Raw genomic sequence first — 19,376 nt, forward strand, 5'->3', positions numbered from 1 at the left:
AGTGAAACCATATGGTATTCTCACTGATGGCCGGGCCGTGAGTGCCATTCTGCCGGCCTCCTGGTTATCCAGGGCCCCGGCCAGTCCTCAGCCAAGGTCAGGACACATAAGCCTCTGATCAGCCCCTATCGTTCCTGCCACTGCTTCTGTTTTGTGTCAACACCCTGCCACCCTCCGACAACCCAGCTCTCTGCCCTCGGCACTCAAGGCTGTCAATCCAGGTAGAGTCAAAGGGGAGGGGTCCTGGGGAGGCGAGATGGCAGCAGTTCCGAGAGAACCCAAAGCCACCGGCCCTCCGCTGAAAGAGGAGGAGGCAGGGAAACAACTGGGGGCAAGCCGCTCTTCCTCTGGGTTTGGGGGGACCGCACCGGCAGTGGAGTTGTAGGGGCTGCGGACTGACCCGGAGCGTTCACGGTAACGCTGGCAGAGGCCATGAGGCTCAGGCTGAGAGCAAAAGAGAGGGGAAGGCCAGCATCCCGTTGCTGGGAACACATGAGATCATTCCTCAGCAACTCTGAGATCATTTCCCTTTAGCTCGTAAGCCCGGTTCTTTCTCTGAGTCGCGCCTGAATCACGGCCCTCGGCGTCTGGCCACAGTGCTTTGCGCGTAGATGATGCCAGAGCGTGCTCTTGACTCTTTGCCCTCCCATGACTCTTCCCTTCCACAGAGACTTGCTGTTACTCCACCTTGACCTCAGTGCAAATGTTAGGCATGCCCTGGTGCCGTTAGTGTGGTTTGCTTCGGGCTGCCGTGGGGGAGCCCTTGGCTTTACATCCAGGGCTCCCCCTCCGCCAGTCTCTTCCCACTGTTGCCTGCTGTTCCCAAACACCTGCTTCCTGACAGCGGGTCAGCTCTGGAATGGCACACACCTGTCTGTGGCCCCAGGGCACCCCATGATCCTCCAGTCACAGTCCTTGCAGCACACTGGTCCCCCTTCTTGCTGGAGGACAGCCATTTTATTCATCACTGCAGGGAAATGAGTGAAATGTTCCAGTCAGAGTAACAGCAGTCATCATACCAGTAAAGCCAACATTTGCCCATCCTTTGCTGTGTGTTGAAGGACTCGGGGCGGAAGCTTTTCCAAACTCACGTCTACCCTCTCAGACCGAGCTTTTTTTTTTTTTTTTTAAATTTTTTTTTTCAACGTTTATTTATTTTTGGGACAGAGAGAGACAGAGCATGAACGGGGGAGGGGCAGAGAGAGAGGGAGACACAGAATCAGAAACAGGCTCCAGGCTCTGAGCCATCAGCCCAGAGCCCGACGTGGGGCTCGAACTCACGGACCGCAAGATCGTGACCTGGCTGAAGTCGGACGCTTAACCGACTGCGCCACCCAGGCGCCCCTTTTTTTTTTTTTTTTTTAATTTTTTTCAGACCGAGCTTTTTATTGTATCTCATAGAAACTGAGGCTTACGAAGGGCGAGGCACATCCCCAAGGCCACCGAGCTGGTGGCAGGGGGAAGCGGGATTCACACCCAGGCCACTTGGCTCCTAGCTGCTCCTGTGGGAGAAGCCAGGCGAGAGCCTGGCTGGAGCTGGAGTACAGGTCTCCGAGGGGTCCTCATGCTGCTTTGCCTCAAGAACGAGGAGCGGACCTGGAAGTATATCCCCCGCTGATAGAGAAGACCCCAGACCAAGGTTGAGAGGATGGCCTCATCCATCTGAACAAAAGAGAGGAGCTTGGAAGAGCCATGTAAGAACAAGCCACGAACTCTCTGGAAGGCCTGTGGCCTAGGCCTGGGGAGGGGCAGGAGAAGGGGCTTGGTCCCAGGCTGGGGATCTTTCCGTGGGAGACCAGCTCCGGACTTCCGTTCGCGCAGATGGAGAGGTCTGTGTTGGTTGTAGGCGAGATGTGGGGCTGGTTGGTGTCTATTCTGTGTCCTCATTTTAATCATCGTAACAGGCTGTCAGATGGATCCTGTGCTTGACCCCATTTTGCAGGTGGGTAAACTGGGGCTCCGAGTGGTGGGGTGACTCATCCCAGGGGATCCTCTAGCAAGGGGCAGAACCAGGCCCTGAGCCGGGTCTGTCTGATTACAAAAGCTCGCTCCACCACGCCAGAGCTATTCTCTGATAGAGCCCAGAGGCAGGTTCCAAGGGACTGGAGCCGGAATTAGTGCAAAACTGTAAAATCTTTGCTCACAAACCGGTGTGTCCCAGACTCTGCTTCAACCCCGGCTTGCTCACACGCCCTGCTGTGCACGCCTCGCCTGCCCCAAGGTGGTGGCAGATGTCCAGGGTACTTTGCAGACTTGAAACCTTAAAGCTGTGCCATTGGATCCGTGTAATTGCTATCATAGTGTGGATGGACGGATCAAATTCCTGGTAAGTGACTGCAGCCTGCAGGCCGGGGCCTCATAAAGGCTCTCCTTTCCTGCTCCCCTCAAGAAAGCCTCAGCCGCACAGATTAACTTAAATGTAAATTCGCATGTCCGTGAACCACGTTTCAGATTCAAATTCACACAAATGAGGTGACCGTTAGACAACACTGGAAGGCAATAGGGCCCAGACGCCTTCCAGCCACAGGGGCCCCTCCAGGCCTCCCCAGAATGCTCAGCAGCCCCCAGGACGTTTATAACATTCTCTGATGGGTGCAACTGAATGCCTTCACTAGCTTGCTTCTCCCCTGGAGCCGCGAGTCTGTTTGCCCCTCATTCCTGCCTTCGGGTTGAGAGGAATGTGGGCCCAGAGAACAGAGGCTACACCCCAGTGGCCTTGTCCTCCAGGCCCCTGCAAGAGGCCCAGTCAGCGTAGCCATGTTCAGCCTTCTCTTTAATAAGCTGATTGTGAAGCTAAGTCCTGGGCGCTCCCCACCTCCCCTGGACGCTTTTGATTGACAAAACTAATCTCTCCTCCACCCCCACGGCTGCCGCCACCGCATCCTCTTGCAAATCATGTCCTCGGCTGCTGACAATTAGATATAAGGCCCAGGATTGGGACGCAGGAGGGTTATGAGGTTATGAATCAATCGTGGGGGCTTGGGTGAGATAACAAACCAGGGGGCCCATCTCAGACACCTCACCGCAACCCTCAGAGCCTCCTGGTTGATTTATGAGTTGGTAATAACCTCGCCTGGTCTCCTGCCCCCTATTATTTTTCATAATGCACAGGGAAGCTTTAAATTTCAGAGAATGGGGAAACGCAGAATCTGAGTGGGGAGGCTGGGCTGCAGTGGGGGGTGCGCGGGGGCAGGGAGGGGGAGGGGAAGGCTCACCAAGGGGTTCCCAGCAGCCAGTCGTCTTTCCTGCCGCGTAGGCCCTGGGTCGCCGAGGGGCACGGTTGTCACAGGCCCATGGTCAGCAAGCCGATTTGCCTGGCCTGGAAGGACACCCCAGGGAGGTGGCTCCCAGAGGCTGTGGTTTAGGAGGGGATACAGTGGTGATGCTTGGGGATCACTGGGTTCAAAATTTTACTTGGCGTGTCTGGACTGAATTCCTCCAACCTGTCCGAAACCGAGTCAGACTGCAGAAGCCTCCCTGTGAAGAAGGGAGGATCACACGCTGGATCAAAGCCAGCGAAAGGCAGTTGGAACTGTGCAGTCTGGAGGCCAGTGGAGTGAGCAGAGGGACCGGTGGAGAGCTGGCGGGGGGACAGTGGCTGTGAGCCCCACAGAAGAGGGTGGGAGACTTTGCCTTTCCTGCACTCACCGTCCTCTTCCAGTGACAGCCAGCATCGCATAAAGAAAAGAAGGCAGCTTTGGATTGCTGCCTAATATTTTTTTAAAGCTTTCATCAGGTTAGCTTTCTTTAGACAAGAGAAGACAGGAGTTTCGAAAGATAACAGTGTCAATGGATGAAAACCCTCGAAACTTTCATGTAAAGCAGTGGCTGCAAAATGCATCCCCCCCCCCCCCACACACACACACACGGTTGGTGCTGGTGTGTGATGAGGTTTCCTGCGCCACAAAAATTGAGAGAAAAATTTACAATGTAGTGAATATGTACCTATGGGTGGATACATACTGTAGGATGTATATTTGAATATAACTGTTGCTCGATGAGCATGTATTAAACCCCAGCTCCAGGCCAGGTGTTTGCACGGTACCAGAGACAGGACGGTGTGACAGAGTCCTCCCGTCTCAGAGCGATGGTTTAGTGAGTGTTAGGAGCGGAACTGTGTCTTCCCAAAAGTTTAGATGTTGAAGTTTTAACCTGCACTACCTTGGAACGTGACCTTGCTTAGACACAGGGTTATTTCAGATGTAATGAGTTAACGTGAGTTAGTGAGGGTGGGTTCTAATCCACTATGACAGGTGTCCCTCTAAAAAGGAAAAGTTGGACAAAGAGGCACACGTGCAAGGAGAGGGCCACGCGAAGATGAAGGTACCTCATCTCAAGAAAGCCTCGGCCGCACAGATTAACTTAAACATAAGTTCACGTGTCCATGAACCACGTTTCAGATTCAAATTCGCACAAATGAGATGACCATTAGACAACACTGGAAGGCAATATGGCCCAGATGCCTTCCAGCCACAGAGTCCCCTCCGAACCTCCTTGGAACACTCAGCTGCCCCCAGAACATTTCTAATGCTCTCTGATGGGTGCTCATGCAGAGATCGGGGTGATGCATTTGCAGGCCCCCGAACACCAAAGACCAGCAGACCTGCAGACGTGAGGAGAGAGGCCCAGAACCCATTCTCCCCCACCGCCCTCAGATGAACCCCCACTGCCAACCCCGCCTTCTCAGGCCTCTGGCCTCCAGAACTGTGAGCCAATAAATGTCTGCTGTTTGAACCGCTCAGTTTGTGGGCCTTTGTTACAGAAGCCCCAGGAAACCAATACAGAGGGGGAGGCAGACGTTGATCCAACAATCACATCGTGGATATCTAATTCCAAATGGAGAGAAGTGCTCCGAAGAGAAGGAACCCCATTCTCTGCAAGGGACAGCCAAAGGATGCGACGTGGTTTGGAGATCTGTGAAGGCTTTCCTGAGGAAGTTAGAACCAAAGGACATGCCAGAGTCAGCTAGAGACAGTCGAGCAGAGAAAGGAGGGAACATCACTGGCTCGGGAAATCGCTTATGCAAATGTCCTGCAGCGGGATGGAGCGTGGTGCATTCTGGGAGTGGAGAAGCAGTCCATGAGGCCGAAGAGGAGAAGAGGGAGAGGAAGAGGATGTTGGGACGTGAGGGACTGGCGCACACAGCTTGTTATGCTGGACCGAATGGCCGTGCATTGAGGGCACCCGCTCTACCTACCACCCACCGTGCCCAGAAGTCCACTTACTGGAGGAACAGGGCCAGAAATGGGGCCACGGAGGTCGGGCTCCTAGAGCTTGCCTGCTGCAACTGCCTTGTTCGTTGCCCCTCCCATCTGACAAGCTGTCCATCAGCAGACCCCTTCGTAAAAGCATCAGAAGACATCTTGAGGTTCTGTAAGGCAAAAAGGCAGGCAAATCACACAAAAATTCCAAGTTGCTGTTGCTTCTTCCAGGCATACAGATGACTTGATTAGACTCTTGGCTCCAATACAAGGTCCCTAAAGATGCAGACTCTGTCCGCAGCTAATGTGCGCCAATGCGTATTCTGTAGCGGGCACTGCGCGGGCATGGCACGTGTGGAACTCCCTTTAACCCCTAGGGTCTCTGCAGCGGATAGGTTATTGTCTCCGTTTCCATCTCAGGTAATGAAGGCACAGAGCAGGTGGGTGAGCTGATGATCAACAGACCATTCCAGCAAAACCACGGGCCAGGTTTTGAATACACGCACTTACCCTCTGAGTAGGCAGTATTTCACCCCCATCAACCCATGAAGACATGGAGGTTGGGGTGGGGGGTGGTTCAGGGACCTGCCCCGGGTCACACAGTCTGTAAGTGACACAGCATGAGCTGAACTCAAGTCTGACTTTATAAACGCTGTGTTCTATTGGTTCCTAGTCTTGGTTAACAAGCATATGTCTGTGAAATTTTGTCACGGCATTCCTTGGAAAAAGTCAAGCCCATTGACCAAACACGACTCCTCAAAATGCCATTAGACTTGTCCTGGCACACAGGGCTTCCTCCTGAGTCTCCTCCTGTCTTCCTGCCACTATTCAGTGTGTTAACCCTCTGAAATCCTAAAGTTTAACATCTCCTCTTAAGTAAGGTCAGCTTTCTCTGCCAGCTAACTGTTGCATTTTGTGGGATTTTTTTTTAACTAAAAAAAAAGAAAGGTCTAAAACTATAAAGACTGCCCTACTTAGAATGTCCTTCCATTCATCTGCAAAATAAAGATGCTAATAATCTACTTACATCATGGGATTTAAAAAAAAATTTTAAAGTTTGTTTATTTTTGAGAGAGAGAGAGAGAGACAGACAGAGCATGAGCAGGGGAGGGACAAGGAGAGAGGGAGACACAGAATCCAAAGCAGGCTCCAGGCTCTGAGCTGTCAGCACAGACCCTGATGCGGGGCTCGGACACGCAAACCGTGAGATTGTGACCTGAGCTAAAGTCGGACACTTGACCGACTGAGCCACCCAGGCGCCCCCATGCGACTAGTATCGTAGGGTCATTCCACAGCCTGCAATATAGAAAGTGCTCAATGAATTATTAGCTCACTAGCTAATATTGGTAGTAATTATTATTACTACTAAATTAATGTCCCTGCTTCAAGGGGAAAATAAGCACAGAGTATCACTTTTCCAGTTATTCTTCTGAGTACCGTTTGGAAAGTTATTCAGCAATAAGAGAGGATGTGGTGGACATAGTATCTGGCATGAGTTTGCCTGGATTCCAGGCTTGGCTCTTATAGGTATGTGGCCTTGGGCCTCTCTGGGCCTCATCCTTAAAATGGGTATACTAGTTATTATACTATACACAATTATTGTCAGGATGATATGTGATTACAGGGTCAAGTGCCCAGCTCGGGCCTGGTGCACGATGGACCCTGGGGAATGTCTCCCTCCTTCAGGAATGTTGGCCTGCCTATGGCACCTACGTGATAAAGCGGCACGAAGCTGCCCTCCTCACTCACAGGTGTAGCAGAGACCTTGGCAGGTGTGTGAGAATCCCAGGGTGGACTGAGTCATAACCTTGACTGCGGAGGACCAGGAGGTCACTCACGGCAGGAACCGTCTTATCTCTTGTTGGGCTCCAGGAACAGTTTACTCAAATGAAGGTGTCTTTCCCCAGTGGTGAGGACTGACAAGCAAGTTATCGATTGCTTCAGTCATCAGTACTATGATTTATAAGCTACCAAGTTTCACATAACTTGAAATTTGCAGGTGACTGGAACCAGTCTTTTATCAAGTTTGCATAATCTAATTTGGGCTAAGGTTGATACAATACTTTGGGAAGAATGGGGGAAAGCGTTTCAGAGTAGGATCCCCTTAGGTTCTGACTTATCTGGCAGGAAGTTCCAGGTATTCCTTAATCTTTGGGGGCACTTAAAACACATGAGGACAGGGGCACCTGGGTGGCTCAGTAGGTTGAGCGTCCAACTTCAGCTCAGGTCATGATCTCACGGTTCGTGGGTTCGAGCCCTGAGTTGGGATCTGTGCTGATGACTCAGAGCCTGGAGCCTGCTTTGGATTCTGTGTGTGTCTCTCTCTCTGCTCCTCCCCCACTCATTCTCTGTCTCTCTCTCTCTCTCTCAAAAATAAATAAACATTAAAAACAATTTTTAAAAAAAAAAACACATGAGGACAAAGTTCAGAATACAACCCTTCTGTAATAAGGATCTCCCCCAAACCGGAAAGAGAACCCCCTAAAATATTGGAAGATCTCACCAGCTTGCTCGAATCTAGTTTGTACTGAGTGGTACAGATGATCACCCTTAGTCTAGGACTATGGTGAGCAGCCCTGTTAGAGTCTACAAAAAGCTTTGGGGTTGGCCCAATGTCCAGAGGGAGTGACGAGCTTGAGGCTTAGGAGCGAGCCTCCCAATTCTTTACTCCTCTGGAGAGAGGCAGTTTTGTGAGTCATGCCTCATTTTTCTCTGCCCCTTCACTGGGGAGCAGAAAATGCCCACGGCCAGGGCCTGGGGGCAGCAGAAGGGTTCAGAGCTCCCCTTACCCTCTCCGCTGTGTGTCTGCAACCTGATCCCCCAGCCTCTCCACTGCAGTCTCTGGAGGAGGTCATCGCCTCCCTTTCTGCTCTTTACAATGAAAAGTGGTTTTCACTTTTAAAAAGCCGTATATTTAAAAAGCACTATATAAAGCAATATATTAACGTTCAATGAATTCCAAATAATAAGGAAATGTAAAAAATAGAAATTTTCCATCATTGGACCCTCCACTCTCTCCGAGATAACCTAAAGTTAACAGTTTGAATATTCTTCCAGGGTCTCCTGGGTGGCTCAGTCAGTGAAGCATCCAACTTTTGCTCAGGTCGTGATCTCACGGTTCCCGAGTTCGAGCCCCGCATTGGGCTCTCTGCTATCTGCATAGAGTCTACCTCTCTCTCTGCCTCTCCGTCGCTCACGTTCTCTCTCTCAAAAATAAACATTCTTCCAGAGCTTCTCTTCTCGGTATCTGTATATATCTATACGTGTGTAATTAATAGAATACAAATGCAAATACATATTTTCTATTGTAAAAATGTCATTTTACAATACGCACTGTTCTTGATATGCTTTTTCATTTAATACACTAGGTGTTCAATAGATATGTATTGTATGGATGAGCCATAATTAATTATTCAGTCCCCTACTAGAGAAGTTTTGAGTTGTGTCCAAACACCCTTCCAATACACATAATGATATATAAAAGACATAATTGGAATACATACCTACAGCACATATAGAAACATAAAGCATACCTACATCTGATAAATATGTACTTAAATATACTAACAAACCACGCATGCTGTGGAGAACAGTTTCGGGTGCCCTCTGATGTATTTCATGGATATTCCTGACATATATGTTGACATATTAGCCTCAAAAAGAAAACTTTCAGCCAAGTGTTTTAGAACCTTTGGGAATAAAGAGTAACTATTCCGCATTTGTTCCTAAAGTTTTTATATTGGCTTTAAGTCCTTGGCGGGGTATCTTGACCAAAATAAGAACCAGAATCCGACAGTGGTAACAAAGGGCAACAATTCATTTGAAAGAGAACAGGAAAATAATCTGCTTCAAATTCTTTTCAGAATAGGAAGGAAAGAATGATTGGGGGCTGGAGGAAAAAAGGAAGAAAGGAAAGAGAAAAAAGGAAAAATGCTTTCTCCTGACGGACATTTGAACTATTCTCGCCTGGTTCCAGTGTAATAATTATAGGTCTTTTAAAGGACATAATATTATGACAGATTTCCCTCCCTTACTTGTTCCTGGGGCTCAACATGGACGATTTGCTTCCAGCCACGAGGCTGGAGGCTGGCCCCTCCTGGGTTAGTCCAAGGAAGCCTAAAGCAGCCCATGCCCAAGAGAAGGAGGGGGGAGCGTCCTCAACCCCTACACGTTGTTATGCTTGCTGAGGGCCTTCGTGCAGGTCTGCAGCGGGTGAGGCAGGCAGTGACCCAGGACAGGCAGGGACACAGCTCGGCCCTCACCAGAGCTTTGAGTACAGTCACCCCAGTCCCCAGATGAAGACCCCGACTGTTACGGTGGCTGCACCAGGGACAAGAAACCCAGGTCTGTGGTCCGCCACATTGCTAGGTGAAAAGGAAAGAGGCTTTTGTGACTTTCCCGTCTTTACCAAAAACAAAGTGCTTCAAAGGGGATCCTTCGGCTCCGTGAATGCAAACCAGGGCCTGGTGGACTGGGGAGAACAATTAGGCCAGACACTGAGCGCGTGAAAGCAAAAGAGGGTAGAAATCTAGACAATAGTGCTGAAGTCTCGGCTGGGGTGGAGGGGGGAACGGATACGATAGCGAGGAAGGAGTTTCAATGTGAATGAATACTAATTAGTGACATGGATATTAATGATGACAGTAATTAACAGGGGAAAGGAAGGGCTGTCATTGTCCCAGGGTGAGTAATCAATCTTGGCAGGTGATAAATAATGGTTCAGCAAGCTCAGCAGAAAGATAATCCGCCTGCCCGGGGGAGAGCTGTTGCTGATGCTGGAAACCTATCCGTTTCCAGGCAACCCACAAAAAAGAACTATTTTTCTTTTGAGGAAAAAACAGGTTAGAGTCTTCTCTCCCCCACCCCCAACTTGGGATTACAGTTCTTATTTGATTTCTGCTTTGTTCTTCATGTCCTAGGACAAATGTTGAACTTGTATCATTTGGAAGAGACGGACACACATGCACAAGCACACACAGACGTAACTCTCCTTTCTCTCAAAGAATTTGGAATGAACAGGGGTGGTTTTGATCCAAAGTTTAGCTCCTAGATGCCATCCGGGAGCAAGAGCGGGGAGAAGCTTTGAAGTTCTGCTTTTGAGGTTGAAACGGGGGCACCTTGCAGGGCTGAGCCAGTGGAGGCTGGTCTTGGGGGAGCACAGAGATAGTAGGATGGGGCCCTGGTTGTCTATGGTGCAAGGTTCCATACCCTCTCCAGAGAGCCAGAGAGAAACAGGCCTGTGCTGTTCTCACCTCTGGCAACCAGTCAGATTTCTGGGAAACTTTATTTCTGGGGAAGGGAAATGCTCCTCGAAGACCTCTGCTAGTTCTCCAGGTTTTCAGCTAGGAATCTATTCCAGGAGAGCTATGGGCAGACCAAGCCTCAGACCCACACACAACAGGACTCAGACATCCAGAAATGTTGCCCTTTTCAGGCTGCTTTCCATCAAACATTCCATCCTGAGGTGACAAACCACGTTTGAAGATCAGCCCTGGTTTAAAGTGAGATGGTTGAGTGACAAAGGTGAATTGACCAGAAGTCCAGAACCTTCCAGAAATTTGGACTCCTCTACTCCCACGTTGGCTCTAGGCGCGACATTTTCAAAGGGAGGCAAACAAAAGGAAACATATTCAGAGAATTCTGACTAAAATGGTGAGGGTCTCTAGGTCATGTCATGGGAGAAAATAGCTGAGGGGCCCAGGCATGTGTCACCTCGAGGGAGGAAAACCTCAAGAAGAATGTTGATAGTATATCGGACCGACTCTCTCCAGAGCAAGAAGTCTGGGTTTGTTTTTCTATCATCAGAGGGCAAAACTAAGTCCAAAGAGAGGACTTCACAGAGGGTCAGATTTCTGTTCTGAAAAATCAAAGATGATTTCACTGGGATAGGCTGACTAGGAGGGAATCTGTAATTCCCAGGTACTAGGGTTTTTCCGAGTGGAGATTATGGTACCTCTTGTCCAGAGTATTACAGATGGGGCTCCTATATTGGCTAGGGTTGGAGTAGACATGCTTTAAAAGTCCCTTCCAACTCAAGATTTTATATTAGTTAAGGTAGAACTTGATGTCAAAACGAATAAATCCCAACTTCTGTGGCTTAAAACAATAAAGTTTATTTTTTAATCAAGTCAGAGCCCAAAATAGGCATCAATTTTTATGATTGTTCAGGATCCCAGGCTCCTCCCACATTGTGGCTCTGCCCTCCCCTGTGTTCTTGGGGTTCTCTACATTCAGCCAGCAGATAGGGAAGGAAAGGGTGTGGTGGGTCACATGGGAGTTTTTATGGTCCAGGCCTAGAAGTGGTGTATGTCATTTATAGCCATATTCCATTGTAAGAACTCAATAGGAGCATTTTCATTTAAAATGGGCCCAATGAAAAAATTAGAGATTTGTTGTTGTTGTTGTTGTTGTTAAGAAACTGTAAGGTCACCTGTGTTAGTCAGGCCTTGTCAGTTAGGGTAGGGAGCTGAAGAGGCCTCCTCCTTCAGGAAATATCCTGGGGTTCAGATATAGTATACTTTCACCTAACCTGTCTCAGGGAAATCATTAAAATCTATATTTGCAGGAAGTTCCCTATAGATACTCCTTAGAAGTGTGGACACAAGATCATCCTGAGTCATCAAAAATGGATTTTTTGGAAAAGAGTGAGATTGTGACTATGGAAGCATCCCAATGGATAGACATGGTTAATTAGGATGGAAAATTGTCAATATTATCCAGCTCTCTGGGTGTGTGCTAATTGGAATTTGGGGATTCTTAGGTAAACATGTTTCTTCTGCCACAGAGTTAAGCATTCGTGATGTCTTCAGTTCAAATTGCTTTATCATTTCAGGTACTGACATTGTGCAATGGCTTATGAAGAACCTCTCCATCGAGGACCCAGGTATTTGACTCCAATTTTATCCTCCGTGGTATTGAAAAACATCCCATAAACAAGTTCCAAACCAGATTCTCCCATTCTCCTGAGAACTGGGCTTATAAATGTGAGTCTTGGGGCACCTGAGTGGCTCAGGACGTTAGACATCCAACTTCGGTTCAGGTCATGATCTTGTAGTCTGTGAGTTTGAACCCTTTATTGGACTCTGGACTGACAGCTCAGAGCCTGGAGCCTGCTTCGGATTCTGTGTCTCCCTCTCTCTCTGCCCCTCCCCTGTGCATGCTCTCTCTCTCTCTCTCTCTCTCAAAAATAAATAAACATTAAAATAATAATCATAATAATAAATGTGAATCCCAAGATGTGGAGTCACTCTATTTGCAAATGAAATTAATTTATTTTCTCGACTGAACACCTATCTTTATAGAGCCGGCTCTTAAAATCAGATTGCCTGATCCACAATTAAGATGTTTAATTATTTGCTAAGACTCCTTCTGTTTCCTCCTTCTGCAAGAAGTGAAAGAATGATTTTTTTTTTTTTCCCAAGCCTTAATTGTGCATTTCAATTAGGAAAACCTCACCAGAAAGACAACAGAATTCTGGCCAATAAAACAGTTTCCGAATCTGTCCTCCCACCAGAAAATCAGTAGTAAAATTTATTTTCCCAGCCTAATTAGAGAATGAGGGGTTTCAGAAAAGTGAAAATTCCAGATAAGCCAACCTTAGGATCTGTGTGTTTGTTAATGTGTTTTGGAGTTTATAGTACACTTCCTGTTTTAACTGAGTATCCTTGATGCCTGAAGGTCATATTTATCAATATCCAATATCCATTCATGTATTCTTATGTTCTCGGGGAGTAGACCTATCTGCCCTTAATTAAATGGCTTCCAATTGCTATGCGTTCTAAAGATTTTTGTAAGTGCCCTTTCTAGGTGTCCGACTTTCAGCTGTGATTCCTTGCTGTGGTCACGAAGTCAGCTCAGGAATTCCTATATTTTAATCTGATGCTCCTAAGAGGCTATTGACTATGAAACAATACAATTTACACAGAGTTCAATTAAATGTAGTCGCCAGAAGTCTGAGTGCCAGAAAAGAAGTGGGTCATTCGTGGGAGGTACACTAGCCTTTTTCGCCATCATGATTAATGGCAACTTCCGTGACAAGTGAAAATTCGTAATTCTGCTCAAGCTCTTAATCCACAGGAGGGAACCTGTGAATTCAAATCCTTTTAAGGATAGAACCCAGATTAACTGCCCCATGCATTTCCCTCATGCAGCCTGGACTTCTGATTGTCCGCTTGTAAAAACTGGGCTGAATGCATTTCTACCAGTTCAGTGGCACGTACTTAAAGTCAATGCTTCTTTTGTTATAATGCTTAACCAAAGGAGTACCATTCTTCAGGGTAGTCTTTTCTCTACCAATAGCACTGTTTTCTTACCCCTTCTAAAATACTCACTGTATTTCTAAGGCGTATTATTATCATTAGTAGCAGTAGTAGTAGTGTGGGAGGAGAATAGGCTTCAGAAGTCCTCCGGCCCTGGTATGAGGAGCTTTCCCTGAAAGCTCGTGAATAAGCAAGATCATGTCTATGAAGGTCTCTTATACTCCGATGGCCTTGAGAGGACATCAAGGTGTTGGGAACCATTTAGGCTTCTGAGAAATGGTTGAGCAGGAAGAGTTAAGAACAATTCACCAGCTGGGAATACAAGGGTAGAAATGAGACAAAGCAAGGCCCTGGGAAGCCAGGCACATCCAACATCTGCCCCTCCCCTCACCCTCCCTCCCCATCTGCCATATAGCTAAACAGAACCACAAAGGATGAAGTGAGAGTTCCAGCTCCTAGGTCGGGGACATGAAAGTCACCTTCTTACTGGATTTTGTTCTTTCCTCCCTGGGGAAGGAGCAGCTGCCAGTGACGAAACTCTGCTTTTTTGCCGTTCCCATGATTCTCGAAGCATCTAGACTTTAAAAAGCAAACTGGTCATCAGTGAGCAAATAACATCCGACTTCATTCATTCTGACTCCACCAGTTATTTCCAAAAGAGAGGTGTTCTACATAAGTAAAACACTTGGATTAGATACAACCTCTTGAGAAGTTTGCAAGACAAAACAAGTTGCTTTAAAAAAAAAATTCAGGGCTTATGAAATTAATTAATAATTCCTGGAGACTCCTTAAGCGTATCAATCACTTTCACATCCAAAAATTAGTTTTTAGCAGTAAGAGTACTTTTATATTGGTGAAGGATTATCACGCATGGTGGAACCATTTGGATTTGTTATTTTTCGTTCTCAGCTCTGCTCCGAATAGACACAAATTCTTACCTACGAGAATCTATTTATGGCTGGTGCTAAGTAACGAAACAATGGGCTGATTGTGGCAAAAACATAAACACTTCTGTCAGGTTGGCCTCCTTCTGCTACTGCCCACTGCATTACCTACCCTTCCTCCAATTTTCTAAGAAAGTGAGGTTTTACTCTATATGCATTAGAGAAGGGCAATGCTGTCCTCCCTCCAGTAGGACTGTCATATCGGGGAATGCCATGGGCAGTGAGACTGCATGCTCATTTTGCTGGGGCTGATAAACATGATGAAACAGGCACATGAATCAGGGCTGCCAAAACCTACCGAGCACCAGGCACCGCTAAGACCTTTTACATGAAGCATGTGTCTATACCAAAGCCCATGCTCTTAACCATGAAGCTACTTTCTTCTGCAAGTGTTGGGGAAAGTCAAGCGATGTCAGACTCTCAGAGCTGGGATCCAAATGTTGTCCAAATGTTTGGGCCAACCCAGACACATGTTGGCCCTTCCTAGCCACTGATGCCCCAACCCCCACCTCCGGCCCAGTGCATTTCTTTATATCAAAGGCTATCAGTCAATCAGCCGATCAATCATGCAGCTATCTGGGGGTGATGACAGTTGGCTTCCGGTTGCCTTTCTGCCCTCCTGACTGACATTCCAGCTAAGGAGCCCTGCGTTCTGACAGCTTACTAAACACTCCTCTCTCTCATGCCCTGCCCGTGCAGTTGAAGCAATACACGTGGGAAGCCTTATAGCTGCCCAGGGCTACATCTTTCCAATCTCGGACCACGTTCTCACCATGAAGGATGACGGCACCTTCTACCGTTTCCAGGTAGGCCTGCCAGCTCCTCCTCCTGAAGAATGTTCTCTTATTATCTGATCTCAGATTAAAACTACCTACAAAACTGAGGGTATTTAAGGGAGCAACCCTTACCTCCCCCCAACACTGGGAAGGCCAAACAAGCTTTTATCTGGGCCATTTGTTGTTGTTGGCGGGGGGGGGGGGGGGCACCTTTTACACATATTTCCTCATTCAATCTGAAGAACAAACTTTTAGGGTTATATATATCATCCATTTGACAGATGAGAACCCTGAGGTGCTCCGAGGTTTAATAAATCTAGGAGGTGGCCTTGATTTGAGTGTCGGTCAACCTGATGGCAAAGTCCTTGATCTCTCTACTCTGTCATGCTGCCTTCCTGGTCTGAAGTTTCTGTCCACTACCTAACCCCTCCCACTCCTTTTCTCAGGTCCTGTTCTAGAGGGAAATGGGCCAGAGGATAAGAGGCTGTGTCAAGGTCAACACCAATGGCATGGAGTTTTTTAGACAGGGCCAAAGGGCATTTTAGTCTGCTCTAGCTACTATAGCAAAATACCAAAGACTGGGTGGCTTACACCACCAGTGTAGAAATTTCTCACAGTGCTGCAGGCAGGAAGTCCAGGGTCCAGGTTGCAGCAGGTTAGGTCAGTGGTGAGAGGGCTCACCCAGGCTTTCAGACAGCCGCTTCTCACGTGGTGGAGAGAGAAAGCAAGCTCTCTGGTGTTTCCTCTGATAAGGGCACCAATCCTATGGGATCAGGGCCCCACCCTGTGACCTCACGGAACCCTAATTACTTCCTTACTCCCAGTGCAGCCACCCTGTGGGTTAGAGTTTCCACATGTCGGTGTTGGGGATACATACTTCAAAGGGAGAAAAGGAACTTGGAGCTTGTGTTCCCCGGGAAACTGTGCCGGCCTGACTTTGGCATTAGACGTCTATTGTCTTGGGATAAGACATACTTGCCCTGTTAACTAAGTTTCTCATTTTCGCATTTCTTTTGCTTACCTTAGATGTCATTTCTCAATACCCAGATTGAAATGTTGACGGCCTCTGCTGTATTAAGACCAGGAGAGAGTTGGGGGGTTGGCATCAGCACAAAGGAGCCGGGGCAGAGCCTGTCATGGGGAGGGGTCCTCCCTGGACGCGGGAGAGGGTGGACCCAGGCCCCAGGCAGAGGAAGGCAAGTACCGGTGTGCCTCTGAGTCCTGACATCTGTGCTCTTTTGCGCAGGCCCCGTACTTTTGGCCTTCAAACTGCTGGGAGCCTGAAAACACCGACTACGGTGAGCAGTGAAGAGGCGTCACTCCTGGGAGCGTGGACGACAAACGCTTGGTGTCTGGGTGACTGCCGCACAGAGAGGAGGGGTCGTTATCCTGCTCAGTCCTTTTCCGAGTGTTGACATGTAATAAGCTCCCTGTTCCACATAATGAAGAAAGGCAGAGCACACTGAGAGATGCAGCCTTTGGAGGGGAACAGGGGAAGGGAAGGAACGTTCCATCAAGCTGGCCAGTATGCTCATTTTGTGGAGCCAGGGAGAACCAAGATAGTGACCGCTGACCACTCCCTTCTGGGGCAAGGTTTCAGGGAGGGCTGGATCAAGGGTCCACCCCCACCCCCACCCCAGCTCTTTCTATTCTCACAGACTTGTTAAGAGTTATGAATAATTCATTGGTGTTTTTGATAGCTAGAGAAGTTAGGCGGAAAAGAAGCTAGACCAGGGAGGAGTGTGCAGAAGTTATCCTGGACTAGGAAATTAGGAGTGGGTGAGGTTGGGAGTTTGGCAGACAGGGAGTTACCTCTGTCCAGGCAGGACAGAAGTTATCTTGTCTACAGAAGTTACCTTGTCCCCATACTCCAGATGAAGAACCTGAGGCTCAGAGAGGCCACAGCCTCACACATATCGCGTCGTATTCTACTTCTCTGGATGCCCAGTCAGTCGTAAGCTCCATGAAGCCAGGAACTGGTCCTGCTTGCTCATTCTCATATTCCCCAGTGCATAGCACAGTTTTGCTGGCACTCAGCAAATAGTTGCTGACAGTTCTGGTTCTTTATTAAAGGCGATTAACAGATAGTAGAAGCATCAGCATTGGAACTCAGATCCGAGTGGCTTCAAGGCCCGTGCTGACTGACGGAGCTGCTGAGGCAGTCCACAGTGGCTCTCCTTGGGCCTGGGGCACTTGGTGAGATCCCAGCTTCTCCCCAAGCTCTTTGCAGGGTTGCTTGCACGGGGAGACAGAGGCAGCTGCAGAGAAGGGAGGGGCATGGGCAGCTGGGCAGTGATCAGGGAAGCCTGTCCGGGAGACCCTGTGATAAGCTACCCTGTCTGGATCACTCCCAACGCCAGCAGGTGGGGAGCAATGCCGAGGACGGGGTGCAGACAAGGCATTGCCCAAGGAGGCTACAGTCGTTGTGTTTCCAGGTCCAGAGGACGGCCCTTATGCAGGGGGCAAGGCCCTCTGATGGTCTCTGCAGCTGTCTGCAGGGCACCACTGCGGGGTTCCTCTGGAACTGGGCTGTGCTCTAAACCACGTGATAAGTGGATAAGCAAGGCTTCCAACTCAGAATCAGAGCTACATTTGGCTATTCACAAAATTGGTTCTTCTGGGGCTGAAACGCCGCTCACAAAAGCCCAACTCGGAACTTGAGTAACCGTGGCTCAGTTCCATGCAGCAGCCGGGTGCCCTCGTGAATGTAAAAAATGATATTTTTACAGGCTGCGGAGAGGGGAGGAGGATGGCAAGACCAGATAACTAGACTCCAGTAAGATGAAAATATTTACTTGAACATGAGCCCATAAAGGTTAGGCCATCTCACACCATACACCCCAGGGCACTGGTTCCCTTTCTCTAGAGGGATTCTCCACATCATAATCTGAGTTGAGTGGCACGAACAAGGGTAGGAATAACAATTTTATATCAGGCTTTCATTAAGGCAAAATTATCTTGAACTCCTGTGCCTCGACTTTGGCAAATCGGATGGAGAAGTCAAGGTGCGGGCCGCAAAAGTACTCACCAGCATTTACAAAGCAGCTCAGTCAGAAAATCAAAGTTTTTACCAAGAGAGATCTCAGCACAGCGGCTCCAAGATCAACTGGTTCCACTAGCTGTGTGATGTTGGCAAGTTATTTAACCTCTCTGTGCCTCAGAAATTTCCTGTGAAAATTAGAAGAATAATAGTACTCCTTTCCTAGTGTTGTTTTATTAAGATGAAATGAAATGCCTGTAAGGTTTGGTGTGTGGCCCCACAGAAAGGAACCAATAAAAAAACCATGGTGGTGGTTAGTGTTATTATCACTAAGGTAATGTTTCACAATATCAGTTCTGCGGGGGCCATCTTGCCAAAGAGGATGTAAAACCAAAGCTAAGAACTCAGGATAGGTATAATTTGGATTGATGAAGAATCAGACACTTTCATTCATTCCACATACCTTTACTGACCACCCACTCTGTGTCCGTTGCTTTGACACAAATTTGGTTAAGTCACAGTCCTACCATCCAAGCATTCCAGGCTGGGGGAGGCAGCGTGATGGGGAGGAAGAGGGTGGTGAGGAGTCTGATCTGAGTATTCACAGGTTTCCTGTTGGTGACGAATGACTGAGAAGGCTGAATACTTTGGGGAGGGACAGGTTTATTAAAAAAAGCTGTTAGAGTCAAGGAGAGACATTGAGAATGGACGCAGCAGCTTCAGGGAGTCCCAACGATGGGGAATGACCTGGAAACATTTCCATCGTCCACAAACTGAGGATAATCACAGGACATACCTGGATGAATGAATGAATGAATGAGTAGATGACGTAGCAAATGTCATAATGGAAACAGCTCTGAACTAGGCCTCGGTTCTCATTCCACCTCCACCACTAACTGGCCGATGGGTCACTCACTTCACCTCTCTGGGCCTTTGGTTTTCCCAACTGGCAACGAGGGGCCTGTACTGAATGGCCACCCGGGTGACTTACAGTGCTAAAATCCCAGTGTACTAAAAAGCAGTTCAAGGGTATGAGGAAAACAGAGAAATATGGTTCCCTGGTTTAGGAGGTTGAGGTAAACAACATCACTCGTAAAGACAATGTTTGAAGAGGGAGTCAGTTCTTTAAATACATTGAAATAGGATGAGGCCATTATTATTTTTTTTTTTACTGCTTAGTTGCACATAGAGCATAGGAATCCATTCACTTCATAACA

At 48.1% G+C, this 19,376-nt stretch overlaps 1 protein-coding gene across 6 annotated transcripts in view; it reads left to right on the forward strand.

The window, feature by feature from the left end:
• Positions 1–19,376, forward strand: part of RGS6 (regulator of G protein signaling 6) — a 606,443-nt gene that overhangs the window by 482,678 nt on the left and 104,389 nt on the right. For all 6 annotated transcript variants that reach the window (XM_032593398.1, XM_030319478.1, XM_030319471.1 and 3 more), the window contains 3 exons: positions 12,034–12,084; positions 15,103–15,209; positions 16,426–16,477. In XM_032593398.1, coding sequence (XP_032449289.1) covers positions 12,034–12,084; positions 15,103–15,209; positions 16,426–16,477 — 210 coding nt within the window. The remainder of the gene's footprint in view (positions 1–12,033; positions 12,085–15,102; positions 15,210–16,425; positions 16,478–19,376) is intronic.

The sequence above is a fragment of the Lynx canadensis genome, chromosome B3, assembly GCF_007474595.2.
Source record: "Lynx canadensis isolate LIC74 chromosome B3, mLynCan4.pri.v2, whole genome shotgun sequence".
Lineage (NCBI taxonomy): Eukaryota > Metazoa > Chordata > Mammalia > Carnivora > Felidae > Lynx > Lynx canadensis.